General features: G+C 46.9%; 1 protein-coding gene across 1 annotated transcript in view; it reads right to left on the reverse strand.

The window, feature by feature from the left end:
* The window catches only part of BEAN1 (brain expressed associated with NEDD4 1), a 53,769-nt gene that overhangs the window by 14,964 nt on the left and 13,594 nt on the right, over positions 1–25,211 (reverse strand). The window contains exon 3 of the mRNA XM_063110122.1: positions 23,335–23,441. Within this exon, the coding sequence (XP_062966192.1) occupies positions 23,335–23,441 (107 nt within the window). The remainder of the gene's footprint in view (positions 1–23,334; positions 23,442–25,211) is intronic.

Consider the following 25,211-nt stretch of genomic DNA (forward strand, 5'->3'; position numbering starts at 1 on the left):
CTGGTGAACCTATAGTGTACCTACCACCATTTCCTGAGTCCATACCAATGGCTGACATTACTAACCGACCATGGTCTCTTTCTTGTGTAGCCCAGGAGGCAGCCTCAGTATCCTTTTCAGCTCAGCACTCTATACAGTGACTACAACTGCTTAGAGCTGGTCATGATATGGAGCTTTTAGCCACCAGTCATCTAGCATGACCGGAGTCCGGCATGTTACCACTCCTGAGGCAATGGCCATGCTCTTTCTATCATGCAGCCTCTCACCTTCAGAGCCAATGGCAGATCTTGGGAGTATCAGGCACACCTGCCCTTCTTGGGGAGGGAAGGAGTGTGTGGGATCCACAGTGCTGTGCAATAGTGGGCTGGGTCCAAGAATCTTGCCCCTAACAGGGCATCGGAATGTCCATCCTATTCTGATCCCAGGTTTTGCAGTGGTTTGGGATGCACTGGTCACCCCATGATCCAAGGCAGACATGCTACTACAGAGCTGGCCATGGCAGGGCTGCAGGTGCTCAGATTGCAAACCTAGGGTTAGATGTGTGTGTGCATGCACGTGTGTGTGCCAGTGCATGTGTGTGTGCTAGCCCCTTGAAGCACGCAGAACCTGGCTCCAAGGTGCCAGCCCCATAAGGTCACCTTGAAGGCACCCCTCCCTCCACTTGCCTCAGCAGCAGATGACAGCCCCACCCTTATCTGGCACCAGCCTCGTTACCAGTGATGGTGTCACCTGTGCCTGCCAATGGAGCCAGTTGATGCAAACATCTGCCTACATGGCTGGCTGGGAAATTAATCTCCCAGTCACTGAGACCAGCAGAGTAGGCACTGCTTTAAATTATGAGGGAAAGTCTTCCAATTTCCAAACCTGGGGCCCATTTTATCAACAAGATAAATATGACTGCAGAGAAATAACATGATGAAAGCCCCCCTTCCCACCCTTTCTGCCTCCTTGTCCCCCTGCACCAGCTGCGGCAAGGACAGAGGATGAAGCAAGCTTCACTTCTATCCTGGACTTTCTTCCCAAGCAGTTTCTACAAAGGTGCCCACGACCAAATGGAAACTATACCTCAAAATAAAGGCTCTTCCCTGAGACACCACCTTCCCCCCACATACCAGCAGAAGTGGTAACCATCTCCTGAGCACCTACTGTGTGCCCTGTACTTTTCAAGCACTATATTATGTCATTTAATCCTTGTGGTGGCCTGTGATGAGATCCACAGTTAACAGGTAAGGAAACAGCCTCAGAGAGGTTAAGTAACTTCTCCAAGCTCACAGCCCTATGGAGAGGGACCTGGGTCAGCGGGAAGCTGAAGTCCTGCGCTCTTAGCCTAGATGCTATGCTGTGGCCCCAGGCATGAGCAGTTCATATGTTTGAAATCTTGTGAAAATAAAATGTTCCTCTCCCAGTATACACAATTATCATGGGTCAATTAAGAAAAAACAAAAAGAAAAAAAAAATTCAGAGACAGAAGTAGATAAGAAGTTACCAGAAACTGAGGGAAAAGAATAACGGGAAGTTAGTGCTTAACGGGTATAGAGTTTATGTTTACGATGACAAAAAATGTTTTGGAAATAGAGGTGATGGTCACATAGCATTGTAAATGTAATTATTTCCATGAAATAGAGCGTTTTAAAATGGTTAAAATGGCAAATCTTATGTTACATATATTTTATCACAATAAAAAATAGTAAAATAAAATAAAATGTTCCTCTCCTTAAAATGACGCTTTGCTTCTCCTGAGCCACTTTTTATGTAGTCAGAGCAGGCCATGACCTGGGGCTTATTCAGAATAAAGACAAATCAACAGCTGAACATCACTGATAAGACGCCAGGATCCCAGAGATAGGAGCCCGTGTGTCTCGGGATGAGATGGGCAGGCAGTCATATGGGAAAGAGCAAACAATTCAGGGCTGGGCAGGGGCGTTCTGTGTATAGTCTATCTCTAGATCTGTTCTACAGGTGTCCTTGATTGTAGGGCAGGGACCCTTGAGTGACTTTGCCATAGAGGAACACTGACAATATGGTAGCTCTCACTGACTCAGCATTCACTATGCATCAGCCAGGCTCTAAACTCTTCACATGTGTGGTCATCTCATCTAATCTCCATCACAACCCTGACAGGCAGCTATGGTCTTTCCCTCCATTCTACAGATGGGGAAGCCGAGGCACAGCGCTAGTCAAAGTGGCAGACCAGGACTTAGATCCAGCCTCTTCTTAACGATTCTTGAACCTGCACTCTCAACTGCTCTGGTTCCATATGGACTGAGAGCCCCCGGAGGGTGGGTTCTCTCTGTCTTGTCATCTCCTCTGCCTTGTATCTTGGGCAGGGCCAGCACAAAGAGGAAGCTCAGGAGTCATTTGAATTGCCCAAGGGGAAGTCAGTGATATGTAATGCCTCCTAAGGGAGGGCACATGAGCTGCTCTCAGTCATTCTCACTCACTCCTTGGCCTGTCCTCCGGTTCATCACTCACTCAAACCCCACCCCCAACTCCAGCCCAACCATGGGATTCACAGATGTTTGCAAATAAACATTGGCAGACTGTCAGAACAGAATAGGTGCTTCCATCCAGGACAGTAAGTCAGGTCTTGATTAAGGAATCCAAGTCTAGGGTGGGCTAAAGATCAATGATAAGTCAGTCTGGAAAATTCCACTATAGAAGAACCTTGGGACACCCCCATGAGGGCTCGGTGCATTTGAGGAATTCCAGGAGAGGTGGAGGCTGTAGAGGAGACTGGTCAGGGCTGAGGTTGGGGGTGGGGGCTGTCAGGGGCCAGACCATGAGGGATCTTGAAGGTTAAATCAAGAGACTGTCCTTGATTCCAAGGACAAAGGGACAAGGGCAAAGAGGGGCATGGTCAGAGTGTTAGAGGAGAGCCCTATGGCTACAGAAGGGAGGACAGATGGGCAGGGGCAGGGTGGGAGGCAGGAGATCTGTGAAGAGGCTGCTGTGAGGACTCACATGAGCATGGAGCTAGAGGTAGAGGAGGCTGAGCCACAGTCCCTGCAATATGTAGAGCCAAGCACGGAGTGGGGTTCAGATGAACACACTCGATACCACAGAATAAGACTGCAGAGGTCCTTGACCCTTCCGATTTCTTGTCCTCTGAGCAGGCTTCAGAGACAGTCCTGGTGTTAGTTACAATCTGTACATGGTGTTCCAAAGACCCCCATAGGGCTGGGGTGGTGCCTGGGTCCAGGGGCCACTGCCATGCCAGGCAGAAGCCAGCTCTGGTGCCTCTGGGACTGGGAACTGCCTGGAGTCAGAAGGTCTTATACAACCCAAACCTGGTTATGGAGCCAGGTCTTGGGCTTGCTTCCTCTCTGTGTGATGCCATTGTCACTCCCAGTTACAGATGAGGACTGAGTCTTGGTGAGCTGAAGTTGCATGCTCAGATTGCTTACCTAGCTGTGTGGCAGATCTGGGATTTGAATCCAGGACTGTCTGATAATTCATCAAACAGTGGCACAGAAGAGGAGAAGAGAGCAGGATGGAAGGGGGGTGTGGGGCAGGAGAACTGGGTTCTATTCCTGGTTCTACACTCACTCACTGTGTGACCCTGGGCACATCCCTTGCCCTCTCTAGACCTGCTGGCTATCTGTCTGAAGAGGCACTTATTCTTGAACTGGTGTTCCTTCAGGGTGGGTGAATGGGTCTGAGGGAGGTGGGAACTATGAGGGAAAACAATGAGATCCAGGCCTGTGTCAGGGGGCTGGGTCAGGACTGGCTCCAGTCTGGGGAACCTGAGAAACATACAGGGCAGGGAAACTGAGGCAGACCCAAGTCCTTGCTGAGTGTAGTGTGTAGACAACTCCACAGTCGCTCTGTCTGGGTACAGTGAAGTGATCTTTCAGCCTGCAGCTATCTGAGCAGCAGTGACAAAGGGAAGGCTCAGAGACTCAGGAGTGCTGACTCAACACCTTTAGCCCTCCAGTCCTGCCCACTCTCTCGGAGATGCTGGTAGAGGGAGAAGGAGGGTCAAGGACTCAGGTCTGACTGAAGGTCCCTGTCACAAAAATTCTGAAGACATTTGTCACAGGTTCACTCCCTGGCAAGTCTGGCCTTGGCAGTGCACTCTTCCCCCACTACTGAAACCTACAGGGCAAGGCCACGGAGTCAGTGGAGGGAGTGTAGGGAACGTGACTCAGGCACCATCTTCCCAGCAGGGACTTGGAGAAGGGCTGGGGCAGGGGATGTGAGTGCAGGGCTCATTGGCTTGGGCACTTCTGAGTCTCCTTTCCTGCCTTTTTGGGTGACTTCTCAGCTCACTGGCTAACATCCATCCTCTGGTCACCAGTAGACTGATGGAGGTATGACACAGGGCTGGGGGCAGGTCAGAGAGAAGGACATATAAGGGCTGGGTCTTGAAGGATGAACTAGCAGAATAAGATCAGGGGAGATAGGGAGAATCATGGAAAGGAACAGAGAGGGGTGAGGTGCCAGCATAGCTCAGGAAAGGGGGGTTCTCCTGAAGGGAGGCTGTGGGATGTCCCCTTGATGGCAGCTGAATGTTGGGATTATGGGGATGAGGAAAAGGCTCCTTTGTGTTCAGGATTCTTCTTACAATGGTGATGCATCTCTACAAGAAGTCAACTAATGTCATGCCAAGTTCCTAATATTTTTACATGATCATTTGTAACATTAGGAGTGGGGTAGATTATGATGGAAAGGAAGAATGAAATATGGAGTAATCCATCTATTCATCAATCCTCCATCAGTTCATTCGACCAACAAATCATCCCCCCTCCCAGGCATTTATCTATCTAGGCCATCTACTCAGCATTCACTCAGTCATCCACCTACTCATCAACCCATCTATCCATCCATCCACCCATCCTTCATCCATCCATCAGCCATCCACCCATCCATCATCCATCCATCCAACCACCCATCCATCATCCATCCATCATCCATGCATGCATCCATCCATCCATCGATCTATCCATCCATCATCCACCCATCCACCCATCTCTCATCAGTCCATCCATCCATTATCCATCCATCCATCCATCAGCCATCCATCATCCATCTATCATCCATCCATCCATCCATCCATCTATCATCCATCCATCATCCATCCACCCACCCATCTGTCATCTGTCCATTCATCCATTATCCATCCATCCATCCATCAGCCATCCACCCATCCATCCACCCATTAGCCATCCACCCATCCATCCATCCATCAGCCACCCATCATCCATCTATCATCCATCCACCCATCCATCTATCTATCATCCATCCATCATCCATCCACCCACTCATCTCTCATCAGTCCATCCATCCATTATCCATCCATCCATCCATCAGCCATCCACCCATCCATCCATCCAACAGCCATCCATCATCCATCTATCATCCATCCACCCATCCATCCATCTATCATTCACCCATCCATCCACCCATCCATCCATCCATCATCCATCCATCCATCCATCATCCACCCATCCATCCATCATCCATCCATCCATCCATCCATCCATCCATCCCTCCATCCATCCACTCACCAATACTCACCATGTCCTTACTCCATGCCTGGACACATGCCAGACACTGGGAACACAGATATGAATCAGATTAAAATGAACCTCTCAAACTGTGGAAAGCAAGCAGTCCCACACAGGTGCCTGGTGCTGAGTAGGGCAGTTCTGGGGCATCATGCAGCTCCCTGCTCCTACTTCAGCAGAGCATCTCCGCTTCCATCTGTTTTACATGTCAGAGTGAACAGAAGAGTGCTCCACTGCCAAGTAGAAGGTTTTCAATCACTGTGTTAAAATATAACTAAAAAATATGTGACACACCCACAGGCCCTTAATGATTCTAAATATATGAGATGAAAGTGGTTTACTCCACTAAGATACATTCTGCCACTTTAAACTCAGTAAAATTAACTCACACGTATCCAAATTCCATAAGTTTACCTGCTTGTCACCATTAGCTAAAGTGAATCTCTGGCTTTAAGTATAGTTTACTTATTGGCTGGAAAACTTGCTGAAGGTGTGTCACAAACCCATTTTCCTTATTTCTGCAGAGGAAATAGTGAACAGTCTGACATTGCAGAATGGAGCCAGGTTAGGATTAGACATTTCACTTGAACCTAATTCCCATTTTCCTGCTAGAATCATCACCGGCCTTGACCTCCTCATGTTCTCTTCTCTTCCATTGCCACCTAGGGTTGGCTCTTGGACCATTTTCCACAAAGAACTCAGGATTTAATAACACCAGTAGAGTCACTGTGCTTCCCTGGTTAGGTTGAGAAGCAGATGCTGGGGGGCCGGCTTGGCCCACCCAGCAGCTAGGAGGTAAGCTCCCACAGCCCAGCTTGCATTAGGAGACTCAAAATCATGGTTCAGAAAAATGGCCATTTACTAGAACATTGACTTTCCAGAAAGTTTATGAATAATTGACATAGAAATGTTAAATTCATGCTGCAAATTATCATGAGCTATCCCACCCAGGGGAGAGAGAATATTTATGGAGGATTGTGTGACGGCCATTCCATCCATACACAGTTCTGTGTGTAAAGCTTTTAGTCCTCGGAACAAGCTGGACCAGCCTAGATCTGTGTTCTTCGGCTACAATAGCTAAGCTTCCTTCCCAAGAACTGTCTTCCTGGAGTGTTGCTTTGGCCTTATGCCTCAGAGCCCACATTGAGGGGACTGAAGAAGCAGCTTTCTCACAAGTGTGTTGCTGCACATACTGTCCATTACACTTCTCAGTATTCCCTCAGTGAGGCTCCATGTGAGAAATTGCTCCAAGATTTGAGGACCATGAAAAGCTTGACTTTCCCAAAGAGCTGCTTTCTCTTTACAGATAATGACAATCATGTAACTAACCCTCTTTGCCTTGTAACTTTGGCCTCCAGGAAGCTCAGAGACACTTCTGCAGCTTGACTGGAACAGGAAAGGAAACCAGCCCTTCCTTAGCTCACTAGTGCCAGTTAGCATCACCCAATATAGTCATTCAGGGATTCCCTTTGTGAGTCAGATTTGGGGGAATGAACATGACTGAGTGTCTAGGCAGGTCACCATTACATTACTTGCTGTTGTAGCTGTGAGTAATCATCCTGATTTGGGGGGTGTTTTCTGCTTTGCTCAAAAAAGCTTTAGGGAGAGGATATCTCTGGAGGTGGTAAATGCAGCATTTAAGAGCCTGGGTCAGTGACATTGGCCAGGTTATTTAACACCTATGTACCTTAGTTCCCTCATCTCTAAAACAGGGTAATGATCTCTCAAGGTGTTTCTGTGAGGATTAAGTGAGATAGTTTGCATGAGTTACATAAGCACTCCATAAGTGCAACCACATATAAAGCTGAATGAAACAGTCAGACTGTCATTTCAGTTCTCTGGAAATTGGCCAAAGGCATACCATGAACTAAGAAGCATTTATGAAAATGACTGAACTTCAGGTAAAAACAGTACAAGTCTGGGGTGTTCTTGTCTGGGACTTCTCCCATCCTCTTCCCCACCAACTGTCAGCCAGAGTGGGACAGGCTGTGAAACCCAGCAGCTGTCACGCTACCACTGCAGAGACCAAGTTGATTTAGAGTGTTGTTAAAGTGGCAATCTTGGTGGTACATAAACAAGGAGGGCCAGCTGCTGCACCAGCCTGAAGTTGTGGTCCTGTTTGTGGCAAGAAATGGACTAGCAGACTAGTTAGAAATTTAACAGGGAGTTTTGGGAAGTGATCCAGCTATAGGGGCTGGGTAAGTTCTCCACACATCCTAGGTTGAGTGCAGGCTGTGTGCATGTGCAGCAGAAGCCAAGAGGGGCCCACGTCACCAACACATCCCTGGCTAATGGAGCCTGCATTTTGTGCAGAAGAGGTGAGAGATGCTTAGAGGGAAGTGAAATCTGGGGCAGACTTGAAAATGGACTGAAGTTTCAATGCACTCTCCAGGCTGCACACACAGACCCAATAGCAGAGAGTGTAAGCCTTACTGTCTTGAGATGTTTGATTACAGCCTCTGGCCATTCTTTGACAGAACACTGAGCTACGTAGACATGGGTCATCCACTAAGAAGGCTTCAAAATTAAAGCAAGAAAAAAAAAAAAAAAAAAAAACCCCAACAATTGAGCAGAGACATTAGCAGCTGCATGTTGCTGTGGCGACAGATCTTAATAAATTTAGTTTAGGCAAGTTACTAAACAGACAAACAGCAACAACCTTGAAGAGGTAAAAAGTCAGAATCTTTCAAAATTGAAGGTAAAATAAAGACATTTCCAGATAAACAAAAAATGAGAGATTTTGTTGCTAGCAGACCTAACTCATAAGAAATACTAAAGGTAGTCCTTCAGGCTGGAAGGAAATGACACTAGATGCTAACTTGAATCCATAGAAAGAAATAGAAAGTTCTGCATATGGTCAATATGTAGGTAAATACAAAAGATTCTATAAGTATATTCTTTTTAATTTCTTCTCTTAACTTCTTTAAAAGACATAAGATTATATACATAATAATTATAATACCATTTTGTTTAAAACATATGCAGATGTAATATACATGATAACAAAAGCACAAAAGTGAGCGGGGGAGGAAAATGAGATATATTGGAGTAAAATTTCCATATTTTATTGGATTTGAGTTAGTATTATTCTGATGTCTGCAGAATAGACTCTATATGATCCATAAAACACGTCTCAATAAATTTAAAACGATTTAAATCATACAAAATATGTTGTCTGACCACAATGGAATTAAATTAGAGATCTAAAACAGAAAGGTATCTGGGAAAACTCTAAATATTTAGAAATTAAACCACATGCTTCTAAGTAACCCATGGGTCAAAGAAGAAATTGCAATAAAAATAAAAATATAATTTGAACTGAATAAACACAACATATCAAAATTTATGGGATACAGCTAAATTAGAGGGAAATTTATAGCTTTTACATCAGAAAAGAAGAAAAGTCTCAACTCAAAAACTTAAGCTTTCATACTAGGATACTATGTTGAAAAAGAAGAGCAAACTAAACCGAAAGTAAGTAGAGGAAGGAATAATAAAGAGGAGAGCAGAAATTAATGAACTAGAAAACAGAAAAGCAACAGATAACGTCAATGAAACCAAAAGCTGTTTTTTTGAAAAGATAAACAAAATGGACAAATTTTAGCACCTGTATGAGGTAGGTGCTAGTAATCCAACTCAATAGATGAGGGTACTGAAGCTCAGGAAGTTGAAGTGACTTGCTCAAGGTCACAAAGTCATTTTGGGGGTGGGGGTGGGGAGACAGGATTTGAACTTGGTTCTGACTCCATAGCCCTAGGAATAATCAAGATACCTACCTGCCCTCCTGGGGAGCTGTGGTTCCCTCCCTTACTCTGAGGCTGTACAGATGGGCCCTGGGCTAAGTGAGAGGCCATCTGAGGTGCCATGCGGGTTGGCAAACACAATTACAGAGAAAACCATTTCTAACCCCTGTCCTCCCTTTCTCCACGCTCTGAAAAATCGATCCTGCAAAAAGATTCTGGAAATTTCTCAAACAAACACTCACTGGCAACTTGCTCAGAATCCTGGCCTCCCTAAAGATCTCTTTGCTAAACACCCATGAAGGATTCCAGTGCCATCTCACCTCTCTAAATGTCACACTCTATGGGCATACTTCTGCCAGTCCATTTATGCTTTTCTGGCAGTCGGGGCAATTATGGTTCCCATCTCTGTTAACCATGTTGCCTGGGCCTCGAGCCTACAAAAGGCAGGGCCCTGTGTGTTCCCATTCTGGAACACATTAATGGTGAAGGGATTTTGTCCGCTGATCCACAGAAGTTCCCTCAGCTCCCAGAATTTACGAGTGCATCTGGGAAACCAGCATCAGGCTAGCAGTGTATTAAAAATAATACGTCATAAGTAGTAGGGCTTATTCCAGGAATGCAAGAATGGTTTACGATCAGGAAATCTATTAACATAATGTCACTGCAGTAGGTAGGACAAGAAAAACTAGTAGGCTAGGAAAAGACAGATACTTCTCATCCACAACAAATCCTGACTATCTCAACTGACTGCCAACATCATATTAGCAAGTGGTTCATGGAGCATGGATTCCAAAAAATATTATGGGGTATTTGGGGACAAGCCCTTTATTCTCCCCTTCCCGTCAGATTGCTTTGCAGCCTTTAGCTGTCTTGAGAGCCAAACCAGTCCTCATCGCAGGCCTTTTGTTCACCAACATCCAGTATCCTGAGAAGGTCAGTGGCCGTAGGGTCCTCTGGGAGGGAGGTCACTCCTCAGCCACCTTCCTTGGGGGTAGAGCCCTGGGAACAGGGCCGGGTCAGCCAAAGCCCAGAGCTCCTCTGCCAGAGCTGACCTGTATCTTGTCCTAGGATATCACTCTGGCTAAGTAAGTCACAGACAGTCCTGGGTTAAAATCCTGGTCCCACCTCAGGCTGGCCTAGCCCACTGAGCAAGTCAGGTCTCTGAGCCTCTATTGCCCCATCTGTAAATTGGGAACAGCAGTCTCTTCTATGAGTTAATCAAAGCACACCATCTAGCAGGATGCCTTGTTCATAATAGGTACTCAATACATGACAATCAAACCTTAAAATCTTAAAGATATTCCCTAGACACAGATCTAAATGTGAAAGGCCAAACAATAATGGTTGAAAAGGAAAACATCAGAGAACATCTTCACAACTCTGGATTTCTTAAATAAGACACAAACATTTCTTAAAAGGTACTCACCATTAAAAAAAAAAATGGATAAATTAGACTACATTAAAATAAAGACATTTGGTGGGAGTTTGGGCTGTGAAGTGGCCAGAAGGCTAAGGGCCTACCCAGGGACTGAGATGTGCATAGGGTCAAGGCCATGGCTGGAGCAAGCAGAAGGTTTTTGGAAGACTTTCTAAGTATAGTCATCATGCGCAAACTACCCCAGGCCATCTATCTGTACAGGTGCCTGGACCTGGTTAATAGATCCCAAAACACAAACAGTCCTTCCTCATATCTTTATAGAATCATCCATTTTTTCATGATTAGCTTTTCACTCTAATAGGTTTGCTCTTTGCTGGATACACAAGAGAGTGGTTGTACCATCAATTATAGCAGTTCAATGTCAAATAGTATTAACAGAGTATAATGTGTTTTGTGATGATACAGGAAAACGAATTTTGAAACCTAGGCTTTATGTTCAACGAGGGGACCTAAAACAGCATTTCTTCAAATAAGTGATAAGTAAAAAGCTCCACAAGATTCCTCTTCAGTTTGAAATATGCAAGTCTTAGCCTCAGCTGACAGGAAATATGCAATACTTACTCAGACTGTCTTTTGGTGATGACTCATATTATCCATGCCTTTGGTACCTCCGATTACCTGTGTTTCAGTATTTGTGTCACTTGAGTACTTCCATCCTGCGAAGATTTTTGCAGTTGAAGTACAGGTCTTGGTTACTGAACTAAACTTAGAAACAGACCCTCATTCAGTTTTTAAAATTTGTTTTTGAATTTTTCTCTAAGAGCCATTCAAAGCCAATGTCAAACAAAGGGAAATGCTGTGGGCACCTTTGTTCCCCTGCGTGTACTTCACAGGCTCAACATCCCTATGGCTCTTGTAATAAGACAGTCATGTACAGCTGGGCCTTTCATTCTCATATGCTGAAAAATAAATCCCATTGCAGGAGAAACACTGGATGTGCTAAGAATGAGCAAAAATTGATATCAAAATGATGGGTAAACATTTGTTAAACCAGACACTGAACTTCAGCCACTCTTGTGGTTATACTATTTAGTTCAGTGTTTTTATTTAATGCTTAGTATAATTTTTATTTTAGAAGAATTTAAAGAACACTCCACAGGTTTCTAAATACACAAATTCAGTTATAAATTACATACTGTCTGGGAATTTGATAGTCATGTTGTTTTAGATAATTGGATTTTACACTTGGTAGATGATAGTTTGGATGTGTTATCCCCCCACCAAACTCATATGGAAATCTTATCCCCAATGTGGCAGTGTTGGGAGCTTTTTGAGTCATGGAGGTGGATCTCTCATGAATGGATTAATGCTCTCCCTTGGGGGTGGGGGTATTGAGTGAGTTCTTGCTCTATTAGTTCCTGCAAGAGCTGGTTGTTTAAAAGACCCTGACACCTCCCCTCTCTCTCTCTTGCTTCCTCTGGCCATGTGATCTGCTTGTACCCGCCAGCTGCCTGCCATTTTTTGCCATGAGTAGAAGCAGCCTGAGGCCCGTGCCAGATGCAGCTGTCCCAGATCATGAGCCAAATAAAACTCTGTTTTTTTATAAATTACCCAGTCTCAAGTATTCTGTTATAACAACACAAAACAAACTAATACAGCAGACAAGTCAGCACACTAGCATTGCAGGTGTAATTGATCATCTTACTCCCTCACAAGAATAAAATGGGAGTGATGCCAAAATGCTACTGTTCTCATTGTTTACAGTGTGGTGACGCTCTGTGTATGTATAACAGTCACACATACTAAAATAGTCATACTATTGGAATCACTCTTGATATTTTCAAGTATTAGAGGTACCTTTTCATCTTGGAAAAATGTGAGGTTTTTGAAAAAGTTTAAATTATTTCATGAGTAATCCCTTAAATTTTGTTTAACTTAAAATCTGAAATTTCAATGACAGACAAAAACTCTTTAACAAGGCTGTTTTCCAACTTCAAATGCTAAATACTTAATATCTACAAAAATTTAAGAATTCTGTTAATCCAAAGACACCATTATAAGAGTCAAAAGGCAAACCACTGAGAGGGAGATTTTTACAATAATGTATCCAACAGGGAATTCATATGTATAACATATACTTGGTCCCTGTACCCTGGTCAGCTGCTCCCCCCCCCCAAAAAAAAAACTTCTAGAAACCAATAATAAAAAAAACTCAATAGAAAAATGGGCAAAAGACTTGAGCAATTACTTCACAAAAGAGGATACCCAAGGTGCCAAACTATATTTAGTTACCAGAGAAATTCAAATTAAAACCAGAATGTAATATCTCTGCTACCTGTTAGAATGGCTAAAATGAAAAAATTCAGACAATACCAAGTGTTGATGAGGGCATAGTGCAACTAGAACTCTCATACATTGCTGATGGAGTGTGAATTGGTACAGCCACTTTGGAAAACTGTTTAGCTCTATCTATTAAGGCCAAACATAGATATGTGCTAAACCCAGAAATTCTACTCTAGGTGGAGAGGAAAGGAAAGGCATCCACATGTTCACCATGTACTAGAATTGCGCTATCCAATATGATAGCCACTAGCCACATGTAACTGCTTAAATTCAGATCAACTAAAGTCAAATTAAAAATTAAGTTCTACAGTTGCACCAGCCACATTTCAAGTGCTCAATAGCTACATGCGGCTAGTGGCTGTTATACTGGACAGTGAAGATGCAGAACATTTTTATTATCACAGAAAGTTCTACTGGACAGCACTGTAGAATGTTCACAGCAGCACTACTCATTCATCTCCCCAAACTGAAGACTACTCAAATACCCATAAAAGTAGAATGGATAAGTTATTAGTGGTATATTCACACAATGGAATACTATATAGTGATGACAATAAATGATCTACAATTATACTCAATAACATGGGTGAATATCGCAACATAATGTTGAGCAAAAGAAGCTGGACACAAAAGAGAACATACCATATGATTCAATATATATAAAGTTTAAGAATAGGCAAAATGAATTTATGGTGACAGGAGTGAAGATCATGGTTGCCCTTGGCATGGGGTAGTGACTGGTGGAATACGAGGAGGGAATTCTAAGGTGTAGGTAACAATGTGTTTCCTGATATGAGCGTGTTCAGTTTGTGAAAATTCACTGAGCTATACATTGATGATTTGTGCACCTTTCTGTATGTATGTTTTATTTAGCAGTGTACAGGTAAACCAACTTTCAAAGAAAGAAAGAAAGAAAGATCCCTAATTTCCATCGTTTATCAATTTTCCATGGTGTAAATACTCCAACCACGGTGGCTGTCAAGCTACCAATGTTTTAACAACTAACTCATGAAACTCTGGACTATTTACCTACTGGCTCTTGTGAGCTGGTACTTCTACTAAAAAAAAGTCCCTAGAGAATCTCCCCAGAAAAGAAATTCATCTGTTTTCAGTCCAGATGTTCAGAGATTCTTCTGGTATCTTGGGGCCTTGACGGGAAGGATTGCAACAAGAAGAAGGGGGAAGCTTTGCTGGTCTGATGGTCCACTGCCTTGTAAATGGCAGGGGACCTGGATGTCACAGACTCTGTCCTTTTAAAGACGTAGTTTGGGTCACAGTTACTTCCAAAAGAGGGGTTGCACTTTCTCTGCATTTTCACTGAGAGCAGAGCAGCAGGCTCCCTCCTGGGGCATTTTCCCACTTTTATGTGGAAAGAGCACTTTCCACATAGAAAAGGAGATTGAAGTTTCAGCCACTAACATGCTGGGTGACCTGGTCCAGTCCCCTCTCTGGACACATATGTGGTGTGAGGCAGTTGGGTAGAGCCCCAGGGTGAGACCCACAAGGTCAGCAGATGACATCTTACATCCAATCTACAAGGTAGGGAGAAACTATTTGCTTGAGTTATCCCATCACGTGCTCGTAATGGGGCCTGGCACAAGCTGGCACCTGGCCAGGCCTGATGAGACCTTGTCAAATGAAGGTGAGCCAGTGTACCAATCTTCCTCCCAAGACCAACCTGGGGCTAGCTGGGGAGGGAGAGAGAAGATATGTCCTCCCCCTGGAGCAGTCTCGGGAGGACCCTTCAGGAAGACTGACAGTAGGTCTACAACAATCACTGTGGAATTAAAAGGCCAGAGAAGAAATAAAAGAACAATAGCTTATTAAGCAACCACGTGCTCTCCAAACCTTCACAGTCACACTGGAAACTGAGTCTAATTGTCCCATTTTACAGGTGAATAAAGAGAGGTCCTGATGATTTAAAAACCTTTGCTCCAGTGGGTTTGAACCTGGGTCTTTGAGCTCTTGCTGCTGTTACCGCATTCGGCTACACCCATCCCCCAGTCCCTGCCCGTAGCCCCATTCCTAGGAGAGACAAGTGCCATCCAGGGCTGAAAGGCCTGGGGTATGGGCAGAGAAAAGCTATGGAATGACTCTCTCTAGCAGAGGTTGCAGAGGGAGGTGACCTAAAGACATGGGGTCAAGGTGGGCTCAAGTGGGCAGAGGAAGCAGCCTTCAGAAGCTGATGGTTTGGGCACAAAAGGGGATGACATGCTGCTTTAAATGCAGAGAGGCAAATAAAACTCAGGGAAGTAAAAATGTACTCAAGCCCCCAGAGGACCCAGCAGGGGGACTGCTCTTGGCCTTGGACCCAGAAGCCCTGCTTTTGAACTTGTCTGCTCCTGGTAATGGGTCCCTGGGCATGTGATTTCTTTCTTGGGGTCCTTCTCTCTTGTCTCTGAAGCATGTGGGCTGCAGACTTCTGTGGTGACATCAGAGAGGACAACCAGCCTTTCCCAATCACCTGGGCACAGTTCCAGGTACAGGTGGAGCCGAGTGCCAGGGTGGCTAATGTAGGGTGGCCCTTGGCAGAGAAATGGCAGTGTCCTTACTCATTCCTGTTTGTAGGAAAATCCTCCCAATACGCTTGGCTTTGGGATGCCATGGGCAATAACCCCAGGGATCACACTTTCCTTGGCAAGGCTTCTAGATGCAGAAATCATTTTGCCTTCCACCAACCCGAAGCTCCGTCTTTAGACTGTTGCCTTTCCCACATTCCCACACATGCTCCCTGGATGATCTCATCCAGCTTCACAGCACCGAACAGCATCTGTACATTGACAGCCCCCAAACTGACATCTCCAGCTCGAGACTCTCCCCTCAACTTCAGATTTATACATCCAACTGTCTGCCTGTATCTCCACTCCAATGTCTACAAAGCATCTCAGACGTAAAAACCTTAACTCTTGACTCACAGTCCCTGACCCAACCTGCCCATAATCCTCCCCGTCTCAGCAGATGGAAGCTCGGTCCCTCCCTGTGCTCAGGCCCCCAAAGTCATTTTTGACTCCTTTTCTTCTCATCCACTTCAAATCCAATTAATTTGCAAATCCTGTTTCACCTTCAAATTTGACCCCATCTTGCCACCTCTACCACTAACCCCCTGGTCCAAAGCAACATTGTCATCACCTGGGCCACTGTCCTAGCCTCCTACCTGGCCTCTTCACCTTCTCCTTGGTCTCCCTCCAAACTCTTCTGCCACAACCAGGGTGATCAGGTCTCTTTTGTGCTCAAAACTCTCCAATGACTACCCATCTCCTTGAGTAGAAGCCAAAGTCCTACAACGGCCTCTGCTGTGGATTGAATGTCCGCACAAAATTCAATGAAGCTTAACTCTCTTTGTAACAGTGTTAAGAGAGTGGGAAATTCAATTATGGTATTTGAAAGGTGGGGCCTTTAAGAGGTGATTGGACTGTGAGGACTATACCCTTATGAGTGGATTAATCCATTCATGGAAAAATGGGTTAATGGTTTAATAGGTTATCAGGGAGTGGTTCTGATGGCTTTATAAGGAGAGCAAGTGAGCACATTAATTCTCTTGCTCATGCCATTCTCACCATGTGACACCTGCACTGCTGCAGAGTCATTACCAAGAAGAATGCCCTCACCAGATTTGATCCCTGGACTTTCGACTTCCCAGCCTCCAAAACTGTAAGAAATAAATTTCATTCCTTTATAAATTACCCAGTTTCAGGTATTCTGTTATAAGCAACAGAAAATGGACTAATACAGGCTCTAAGGCCCTATGTCATCTGACCCCTGTTACCTCTGGTACTTTTCCTCTCTCCTCTTCAGGCACCTTGGCCTTCCTGCTGTTCTGGAACAAGCCAAGCCTGCTTCCACTTCAGAATCCCTCTTCCTGGAACCCTTTTCCCCTAGACACCTGCATGGCTCCCTCTCTTCCTTCTAGTAACTTCAGTTCCAGTGTTACCTTCTTGGTGAGCCTAGGACCATACCCATCACCTCACTGCTTTATTTGTATTCATAGCTCTTCCCATCTTTTGACATATTAAATATTCATTGTTTGTTTTTTTTGCCTGTCTTTTCTGACTATGTCAGCTCCATGAGGACTGGGACTTTGCTTCGTTTATTGCTGTAACCGTGGTATCTAAAAGGGTGTTACTGTGTAGTAAATGCTCAATATTTGTTGAATGAATGAATGAATGAATGGGAGAATGAGCCTGATATCAGGAATGACTGTCCACATTTACAACTGGAACCATGATGGAGCCGTACTGCAGATAACCAAGCAGAGGCTCTGGCTCAGCCTCAGGCTTTATTCTGCTCATGGTACCCATGGTCACCTTTAACTGGGGGGCTGCAATGTTCCCACCCTGGTGCCAGGCATTTGGTCCACATTATCTCAATCCCTCACCTCATGCTGCACAGCAGATAACCCTCGCATTAACCCTCAAAGCATCAGGATGTTCCCATTTTCACCCGGGGAAATTGAGACTCAGGGAGGTTAGCCAGTGCGTAAATGATGCAGGCAGGATTCGAGTCCAGGTCTGTGTGCTCCAAAGCCCACCCTCTTCTGGGCTGTTCATGAGAAAAACACAGATCTAGTCAGCGTCTTCAAGCCCAGTTCCCAGAGAGACATGTCAATGATTCCACAGAAAAGACGGGTCTTTGCCACTCACTCTCCCTGTCCTCCTGCCCTCCAGTCCCCTCCTGTACTGTGACCAGCAGGGACCACTGAGGGCACCTACCTCCAGCCACAGGTTACCTGTGACAGACTGCCCCATCTGCATCCTCAAAGCCCCTCCCAGGCCATGGAGGCTGATGTCCAAGACCTACAGCCCTGAGTTTCTCTTTGTCCCAGAGGGAGGACAGGAGAAGGTTCTTGAGGAAACTGAGACCTCTCTAAGAGGACAGGGAAGGGCCAAATTGGGTGAAATCTCAGTCCAGATAACAAAGGAAGCTCTGGGGGAAAGCTCAGGAAGCCCTTCCTTGGGGCATGGTGTACACTGGAGGAAAAGCCACTGGGCAGGGCTGACTCCAGGGGCAGTGAGCTCAGTGCCAGGGGACAGTGAAATGCAGGCATTTGCAATCTGGGAGTGTTCTGCCAAAGCTGGGGGGCACTGCTATTGTTATTATTACTACATTACATGCTCAAGCCTAGGCTGAGTGTTCTCTTGCCAGGGACTCTGATATGACATGACTGTACATTAAAAATGAAGATTAGCAATTAGATGCCATGCACTCATTACAACCAGACTCTGTGATAGATCAGAGAATCTGAGGACGGGCAGCTGGGACATTTGTGGGGCCATGAAGTCCTACCGCAGAGTGGACTCCTCCATCCAAGTCGTGGGCATGAAGGAATGACTGGACTCCACCCCTGTCCTTTTGTCCAGCTAAAATTGAGCCCTAGACAGACTTGCTTGGTGTAGCCCTGGCCCCACCATTTTTTAGCTATGTCACCTAGACTAATTTCTTCATTTTCTTGAGCCTCAGTTTCCTGATATGTGGAATGGGCACACCGACCCCTCCCCTGAAGGGCTTCTATAAGGAAGCAAGGAGGCCACATAAAGAAATGATCATAAGGCCTTGTAAGCCCTTCACCTGTGATATTTTATTTGATCCTCACAGCAATCCTCTGAGGTGGGTACTTTTTCAACTCCCATTTTTTCGGATAAGGAAAATGATCCCAAAGAGAAATGGGAGTAGCTTAAGTTACTCCCTCTATTCTCTCCCCTCCTCCAGAGTCAGATCTCAGCAAAGGATGAATAAGGGTATCACTTCACAGGCCAATGATCTCTAGGTAGTGCCTGCATGGGTTTAGACAGAGTGTGAGGTTGCTCTAGGCTCAGGATGAGAGTGCTGCAATTGATTAGTGACGTCTGCTCAGGGAGCAGAAGTGGTGTGTGGGGAATGTGTCCCATCATTTGCCCTCCTTGCCCTCAAGTCCTTCCTTCTGTGGATAGCTAAGTCTGTGCAAAGGTAACTCTCACAATGAGCAGAGCAGAGAACAGTAGTATCTTATTACCCCCAAATTCATCCCCAGAGTCCCCACTCTTCTCCATTTCCCTCTCTGGGTAATACTAAGCTGTGGAGAAAGAAGGTGGCCAAAAGGACAAGACTTTCAAGTTTCCTGAGCATCTTCTCAGTGCCTGGCACCAAGCCAGACTCTCCCTGTGGCACATCAAATCTGAGCATCAAACCAAAAGGGTGGTATTTTTCCATTTTATAAATGAGCAAGTTGAGCTTTCTTGAAGTTAAGTAGCTTGCTCCAGATCACACAGCTGGTAAGTGATTGTACTCAAACTCAAGCACTGTCTACTATATCACACCAACTCTGAGGGAGACCAAAGCCCACCCAGAGGCCCTGCCAACCTGTGCCGGCCACCATGAACTTGGCATAGACAAGCCCCACTTGACTTATTTGTGGATGATCGGATATGACCTTCCACCTTCCTTCTTCCTGCTTTGCTCAGGCTCAGTCTCCCCTGGGGCCCCAGAGGCCAAAGGGATGTAGGCCACGCCCACCTCACAGGGAGCTCTGCAGAGCAGCCATCGGCTGGTGGAGAGGAAGAGGTTGTGAAGCATCCGTTCTTGGAGCCTGGGCCCTGGGCAAATCCTGGCTGCTCTGCCCAGTTGGGGCCAGGTGGAGAAGGATTCCCACCTCCAGCCTTCCTGAGAATACAGACCGGTTCTCCTCTTTCCCACTCAGATCTTGAGGCAGGTTTCCTGAAGGCTGGAAAATGGCAACAGGCCTGGTGCTTGCAGGCAGAGGAGCCCACTTCCCCCTTGCAGCCACTTGGCCAAAACCCCTCTGGGCTTCCCTGGGTCAGGGTTTCCCCTGCCTTCTCCCTTTCTTGTTCTTGCCACCTCCCCCTGCCTAAGTCTTCTCACCTGCAGAATGGGGGTGGGTGTGTGGGGGGGGTGATGAGGGCTGCTGGAGCTGTCTCTGTGAGGGGCAGAGGTGAGCTGGAATGTGTGAAGGAGAGATGGGGTTGGGGGATGGGGGCTGCTGGGCTGTGGGCAGTGCCTGGGAGGAGTCAGCCCAGCCTGGCCTGATTAATGCTGTCTGACCCCCGGGAGGCCAATGGGTGATCTGCTTCCCCAGTGCCCACAGCTGTGCCCCTCGGTATGTGGGCACCGCTCACTCTGCTACCCTCCTCCCCTCTGCTATGTGACTGTTCACTCTCTCTGGACCTCGTGAGCACTGATTCCTAGGGGTGGAGTCTTGCTTAGGAAACTTCTGAGCTTGTTTTTGCTTCTGGGGACTTATCTGGCTGCCTGCCTAAACTGGAAGGGGGTTGTGGTTTGGAAACCCAAACAAGAACAAACTATGGCTCCTACCCTAAGTTTTTCAGTTTCTATGGGCTTCAGTATCTTCATATGTAGCCAGCAAGATGGTTTTGTGAGCTGAGAAAGTTAAAGCCATTCCCTGTTACATTTCTAAATGCACAGAGCAGCTCCAGATCTGGAACTGGGGGTTAAAAAAGAGGGGTGTGTGTCTGTGTCAGTGCCCCTCCTGGGACTTCTGGGTTTTCTTCCTGTTTCTATATCTGGTATTCTCAGTGGTCTGGAGCATTTGTGTTTCTGTATCCCTTCCAGAACCCGTGTGAGGGCCTCCGGTCTGCAAGCTACAGAGGCTGCCCAAAGGCATCTGCTTCATCTCGATTGATTCACTCGTTCAGCTGTTCAGTAAACATTTACTGAGCACCTGCTATGTGCCAGGCACTGAGCACAGTGCTGGAGATAAACCGGGGAACATAGCAGGCATGCTCCTTGCTTTCTGGAAGCTCACCTTCTGCTGGGGGCCTGGACATGTGAACAAGGATAAGAGCTGGTTAATAAAAGAGCAATTTCTAGATTGGATCTGAAGAGGGGGCTGAGAGGGAGACAGAGTCAGAATGACGATCTGTTTGCCCAATTCACAAACCCAAGGGTCTCCCTCCCTGGGCAGGTGGCAGGGATGCGTGCATGGGTAGGAAGGAACTGAGCATCATTCCCAGACTCGGGCCCAAGGGCCTGAGTCAATGGTGGTGCCCTGAACTAATATAGCAAAATCAAGCACAGACAGTGTAGAGGGGAAGACAAAAAGTTCATAGTGGGACTGGCTGAATCTGAGCTTAGGCATGGGGGCTGCCCAAGAGAGACAGGCAACATAAGGAAAAGGAAGGAATGGGAAGCCCAGGAAGAAATTGAGGTGGGCCAGAGCCTTGGAAGCTGATGGCCCAGAGGCTGCAGCTGAAAGCCGAGTGAGGGTGGGAAGGTCTGGATTGTGCAGAGTGAGAATCAGGGGCTGAATTGGAGCCTCCCAGCATCCCAGGGCAGGTGCAGGAAGAACCTCCCTCCTCCACCACCAAGGGAGATCACAAATGCAAGGTAAGATGGTTAGATGGTCAGAATCGCTGAAAGACACCAGGAACCCAAAGTAGAAGTCATCAAGACAGTTGAAGTGGACAATATGAGGGGCAGAACTTGGCAGAGAAGACAATGGAGCCTCCCAGGAGTGCTGAGCTCCTGGAAACCACTGGGTTGGACAATCCCTTTGCCTTAGCGAGGAGGCTGGGCCAGACCCCATGGAGGGATTTGGTGGCAGAGTCACCAGCTTCAGCTTCTCCCCAACCCACCACCCCCAGCTCCTCCTCCAGAGTGTATATTTATGCATTTGTCCATTCAAGAAACATTTATTGAGTGCCTACTGCATGCTAAATACTGGGCCTTCGAGGGGAAGGGGAATTTGGAGATGTGCAGGAACCACTTCTGAATGGCCCAGAATACCAACGGCCACACTCTGGAGTCCTCAGGAGAATTTGCAGAGGGCTGTTCTGCAGTAATGGCCTCTATTAGTGCAGGTGGCCTAGGCTTAACCCCAGAAGGTTCTGGAAAGCCTCCACACTCAGCATCCTCAGACTTGACCTTTTCCAGCCTTCTCCACTCCTGGCTGCTCCTGCCTCATCAGCACATAGGGGCAAGAACAGACCATCCCGGCCCTCTGCAGGGCAGGTGTCCCTGGGCTCCAAAGTGCCCCTGGGCTCCAAAGTGCCCCTGGACAGCAGCCTTCCCACCTGTCTGAGATTTGGGTTCTCATTTTCTGATTGTGCCACAGCAACAGGAACAACAGTAATAACAATTTATTGAGCTCGTACTATCCATCAGAAATAATCTTATCAACTCTCGACCTGTACCCTCTTTGGGTACCCACGGTAGCCAGCAGCCAGGCTGACTCCCCCATCCCCGGATACCGCTCTTTGGTCAGTAACGCCCACAGCCAGCATATTGCCCCTGGCATGCCTGGTGAGAATCCCACCCAGATGGGGTGTGCCAGTTTCCCCTGCCTCCCACTGTGGAATCACCTGATGTTCAAAGATTCACTAATTGGGGCTTCAACTATTTTGAAGACATGTCCCCACCCCAAGATGCATGACACACATGCATCCATGGTACAAATCTGAACAGACATTGGTGAGTGAGGGTGAGGTGTTGACCAGAGTGAGCATGGGAGAGGGGACATGACAGCTGAGGTGTTGGGGGAGTGTGTCCCCTGATTACACACACACTCACAGTCCTGACTTACTAAGGAGAAAAGGATGGGGTGCTTATGCATGCACCCCCAATTATAGCACATGGTGATGGTTTTGGGGGGCTCAGGTGGCTGTCATGGGAGAAGTGAAGGGGACCTGGGGCAAGGGTGGCGGCATGAATCAGTGAGGGCAGAGCTGGTGGAGACTAGGGGAGTAAGTCAAAGGGAGCTGCAGTCTTGAGCCCCAGGGGTTCACCTGGCTGAATGCATCACCTGGATTCATGGGCATCAGGGGGCCATGAAAAGACTGTTATGGGGCAAAATCATCTAATGGCTTCAGTAAATGAGGGACTTCATCTACTGGGTTTCCTTAGGACAGTAAACCCCAAGGAGTGTGTTCTGTGGAATGACAATTGTGTGAAACATTCCTTGTGGTCAGTTAGATTTGGGAAGAGCAACGGGCTCCCTCTTTCCATGGGAGCCTCACAACACACATCCCCATACTAAAGGCTCTGAGAAGTCCTGTGGCAGCAAAACTATCTTAATGTGTCTCACTCAGCATTTCCCACACTTACCTGGCCATGGAATCTCTTTCCTGTCTACCACCATGTAATCCCCATTAGTACACCTCAGAGGAACTTGTGATCCATACTTTAGGAAGGGTTGATACAGGAGAATTGGCCAAAGTGGGATTCTCAAATTTTAGGGAGTGTCTTGCAGGTGTTACGGGTCTTCTGTGTGGCCCTCCCCCAACCTATCATGTTGCATTAGCCCCCAATTGGATCCCTGGATTTCTTTGGCCAAAGAGCCATTCTCTGCTACCCCGACTGCAAGGTCTGCCCTCACCCAGCCCCAAGAGGCAAAAGGATGTGGGAGGAGACTTACAGGGGCAGGGGTGTTTGAAGGACATGTAATCCTTGGAGCAGAGCAGTGGAGCCAGCCTGCCCACGGACACAGCTCTGACTTCTTGCAGGGAAGGCCCCTCCACTAACCTGTGGAGACACAAACAGGCAAGTGATGGGGGTGCCCACAGCGCAGCCCCTGTCCTTACGGGCTGGGCACTGACATCCCCTGAGCTGTCAACCTCTGAGGGAGAGGATGGTGACTTTGAGAGCATGTGACCAGACTAGGCAAGGGCCTGGGGGACCTCTGGGTTGCAGAGTATGGGGGTGTTGGTGCAGGAAGGGACAAGTTCATGCTGGGGTCCCAGTGGTGGGTGGAGGGGGAAATATCTCTCTTGGATGGATCCTTGGGTGGGAATTAGAGATGCCACGGAGTTCTCCTGTCTCATGAGCCTGTGAGACCCCACTGCCTCCAGCAACTTCAACGGACCATGGCATCCTGAGCATCTTATAACTGTTGGGGCTGGAAGGACCCTTATAGACTAGCCCAATGTCATCATTTCATAGAAGGGAAAACTGAGACCTAGAGAGGGTGAGGGGCTAGTTCAAGGTCTCACAGCTGGCTTTTGAAGGGTATTTATTGACATCTAGCTCAAACCATATTATTATTATTACCCCAACAACTTTAAGAATAGGATGCTTTTTTCATCCTCATTTTATAAATGAGGAAGTTGAGACTCAGAAAGATTATATAGCTTGCCCCAGGTCATACGGCTTCTAACTAAAGGCTGGGACTACAATCTAGGTCTGTCTGACTCCAAAGCCCACACTTAGTCAGCACACTCCTTTAGAAGGCACCTAATATATTAAATTACCAATTCAGAAATGAAGGCCTACAGAATGAAACTGCCTCTTCCCCAACTCCCCTCCCCCGCCAACATGAACTTGGTGTGACGCTTGGATGTCTCGGGCAGTTAGGAAGTGCCAGGTCACTTTGACACCCATTGGTAATGCAGGAAACACTTTCAAAAAGTAACCCATCCTTCCCCCTGCTGCTAAAGATCTGAACTGGTTCTGTCTCTCCTGGTGTGTCCCTAAGTGACATGAGCCTTTGGGAACAGGAGGGAGATAAGGTTCTTATGTCCTAAGGAGTGTGGTCACTTGCCTGGCAGACACCAAACTGCACCTTGGGGAGTTGCTGAGTAGGGACCACGGATGCCGAGCTCAGGGGGCTCTTGCATGGGAAAGCCAGCAGCCAGAAGCTAGAGAGAAAAGAGCCTGGCCCCTCCAGGTCTCAGGAGGCTGTCACTTCCCTGATCCTGGGGATGACGTCTTTGTGGACAGAACTTTTCTGTAAAAAGCAGGTCCAGAGTTCCCATCCTGGCCTCCCAGGGACCTTTTTATAATTATATATTTTTTCCCTCCCAGATGGTCCCATGTTTTGACAGAACCTGTTGGCCAAACACACGGCATTGACTAATAATTGTTTTTGTCTATTTAACAAATGGATCAGAGACCTATCTTGGAGAGTCTGTGCTCAGAAGTCCAATCCCTGAGTGCTAATATCAACTTGCCCTCTGAACCTCAGCGTCCACCCGTGTAAAGCAAGGCTATGAGCCCTGAACTTGCTTCAGGACGAGAGGTATGTTTGGAAAGTCCCTGGGCTGAGGTGCACAGCCTCATGGTCATTCATTCTGTTCTCCTAGGGTGAGGGAGAGGGGAGCTGACTTGGGAATCCCTCTCTTTAGGTGGCTCCTTCCTGCCTCCTCCTGATGTAGCTCAGACTTCCAGGTGTGAACTGTCAGGCTGGCGTGACACCGCTGCCACTCTCCATAGAAACCAAGGGAGAGTTCTGACCTGGGGAACTGAGGGTAGTATGTGATCTCCCCGGGACTGACAGGGAAGGCTGCTTGGTGATTT

The sequence above is a fragment of the Cynocephalus volans genome, chromosome 10, assembly GCF_027409185.1.
Source record: "Cynocephalus volans isolate mCynVol1 chromosome 10, mCynVol1.pri, whole genome shotgun sequence".
Classification (NCBI taxonomy): Eukaryota; Metazoa; Chordata; class Mammalia; order Dermoptera; family Cynocephalidae; genus Cynocephalus; species Cynocephalus volans.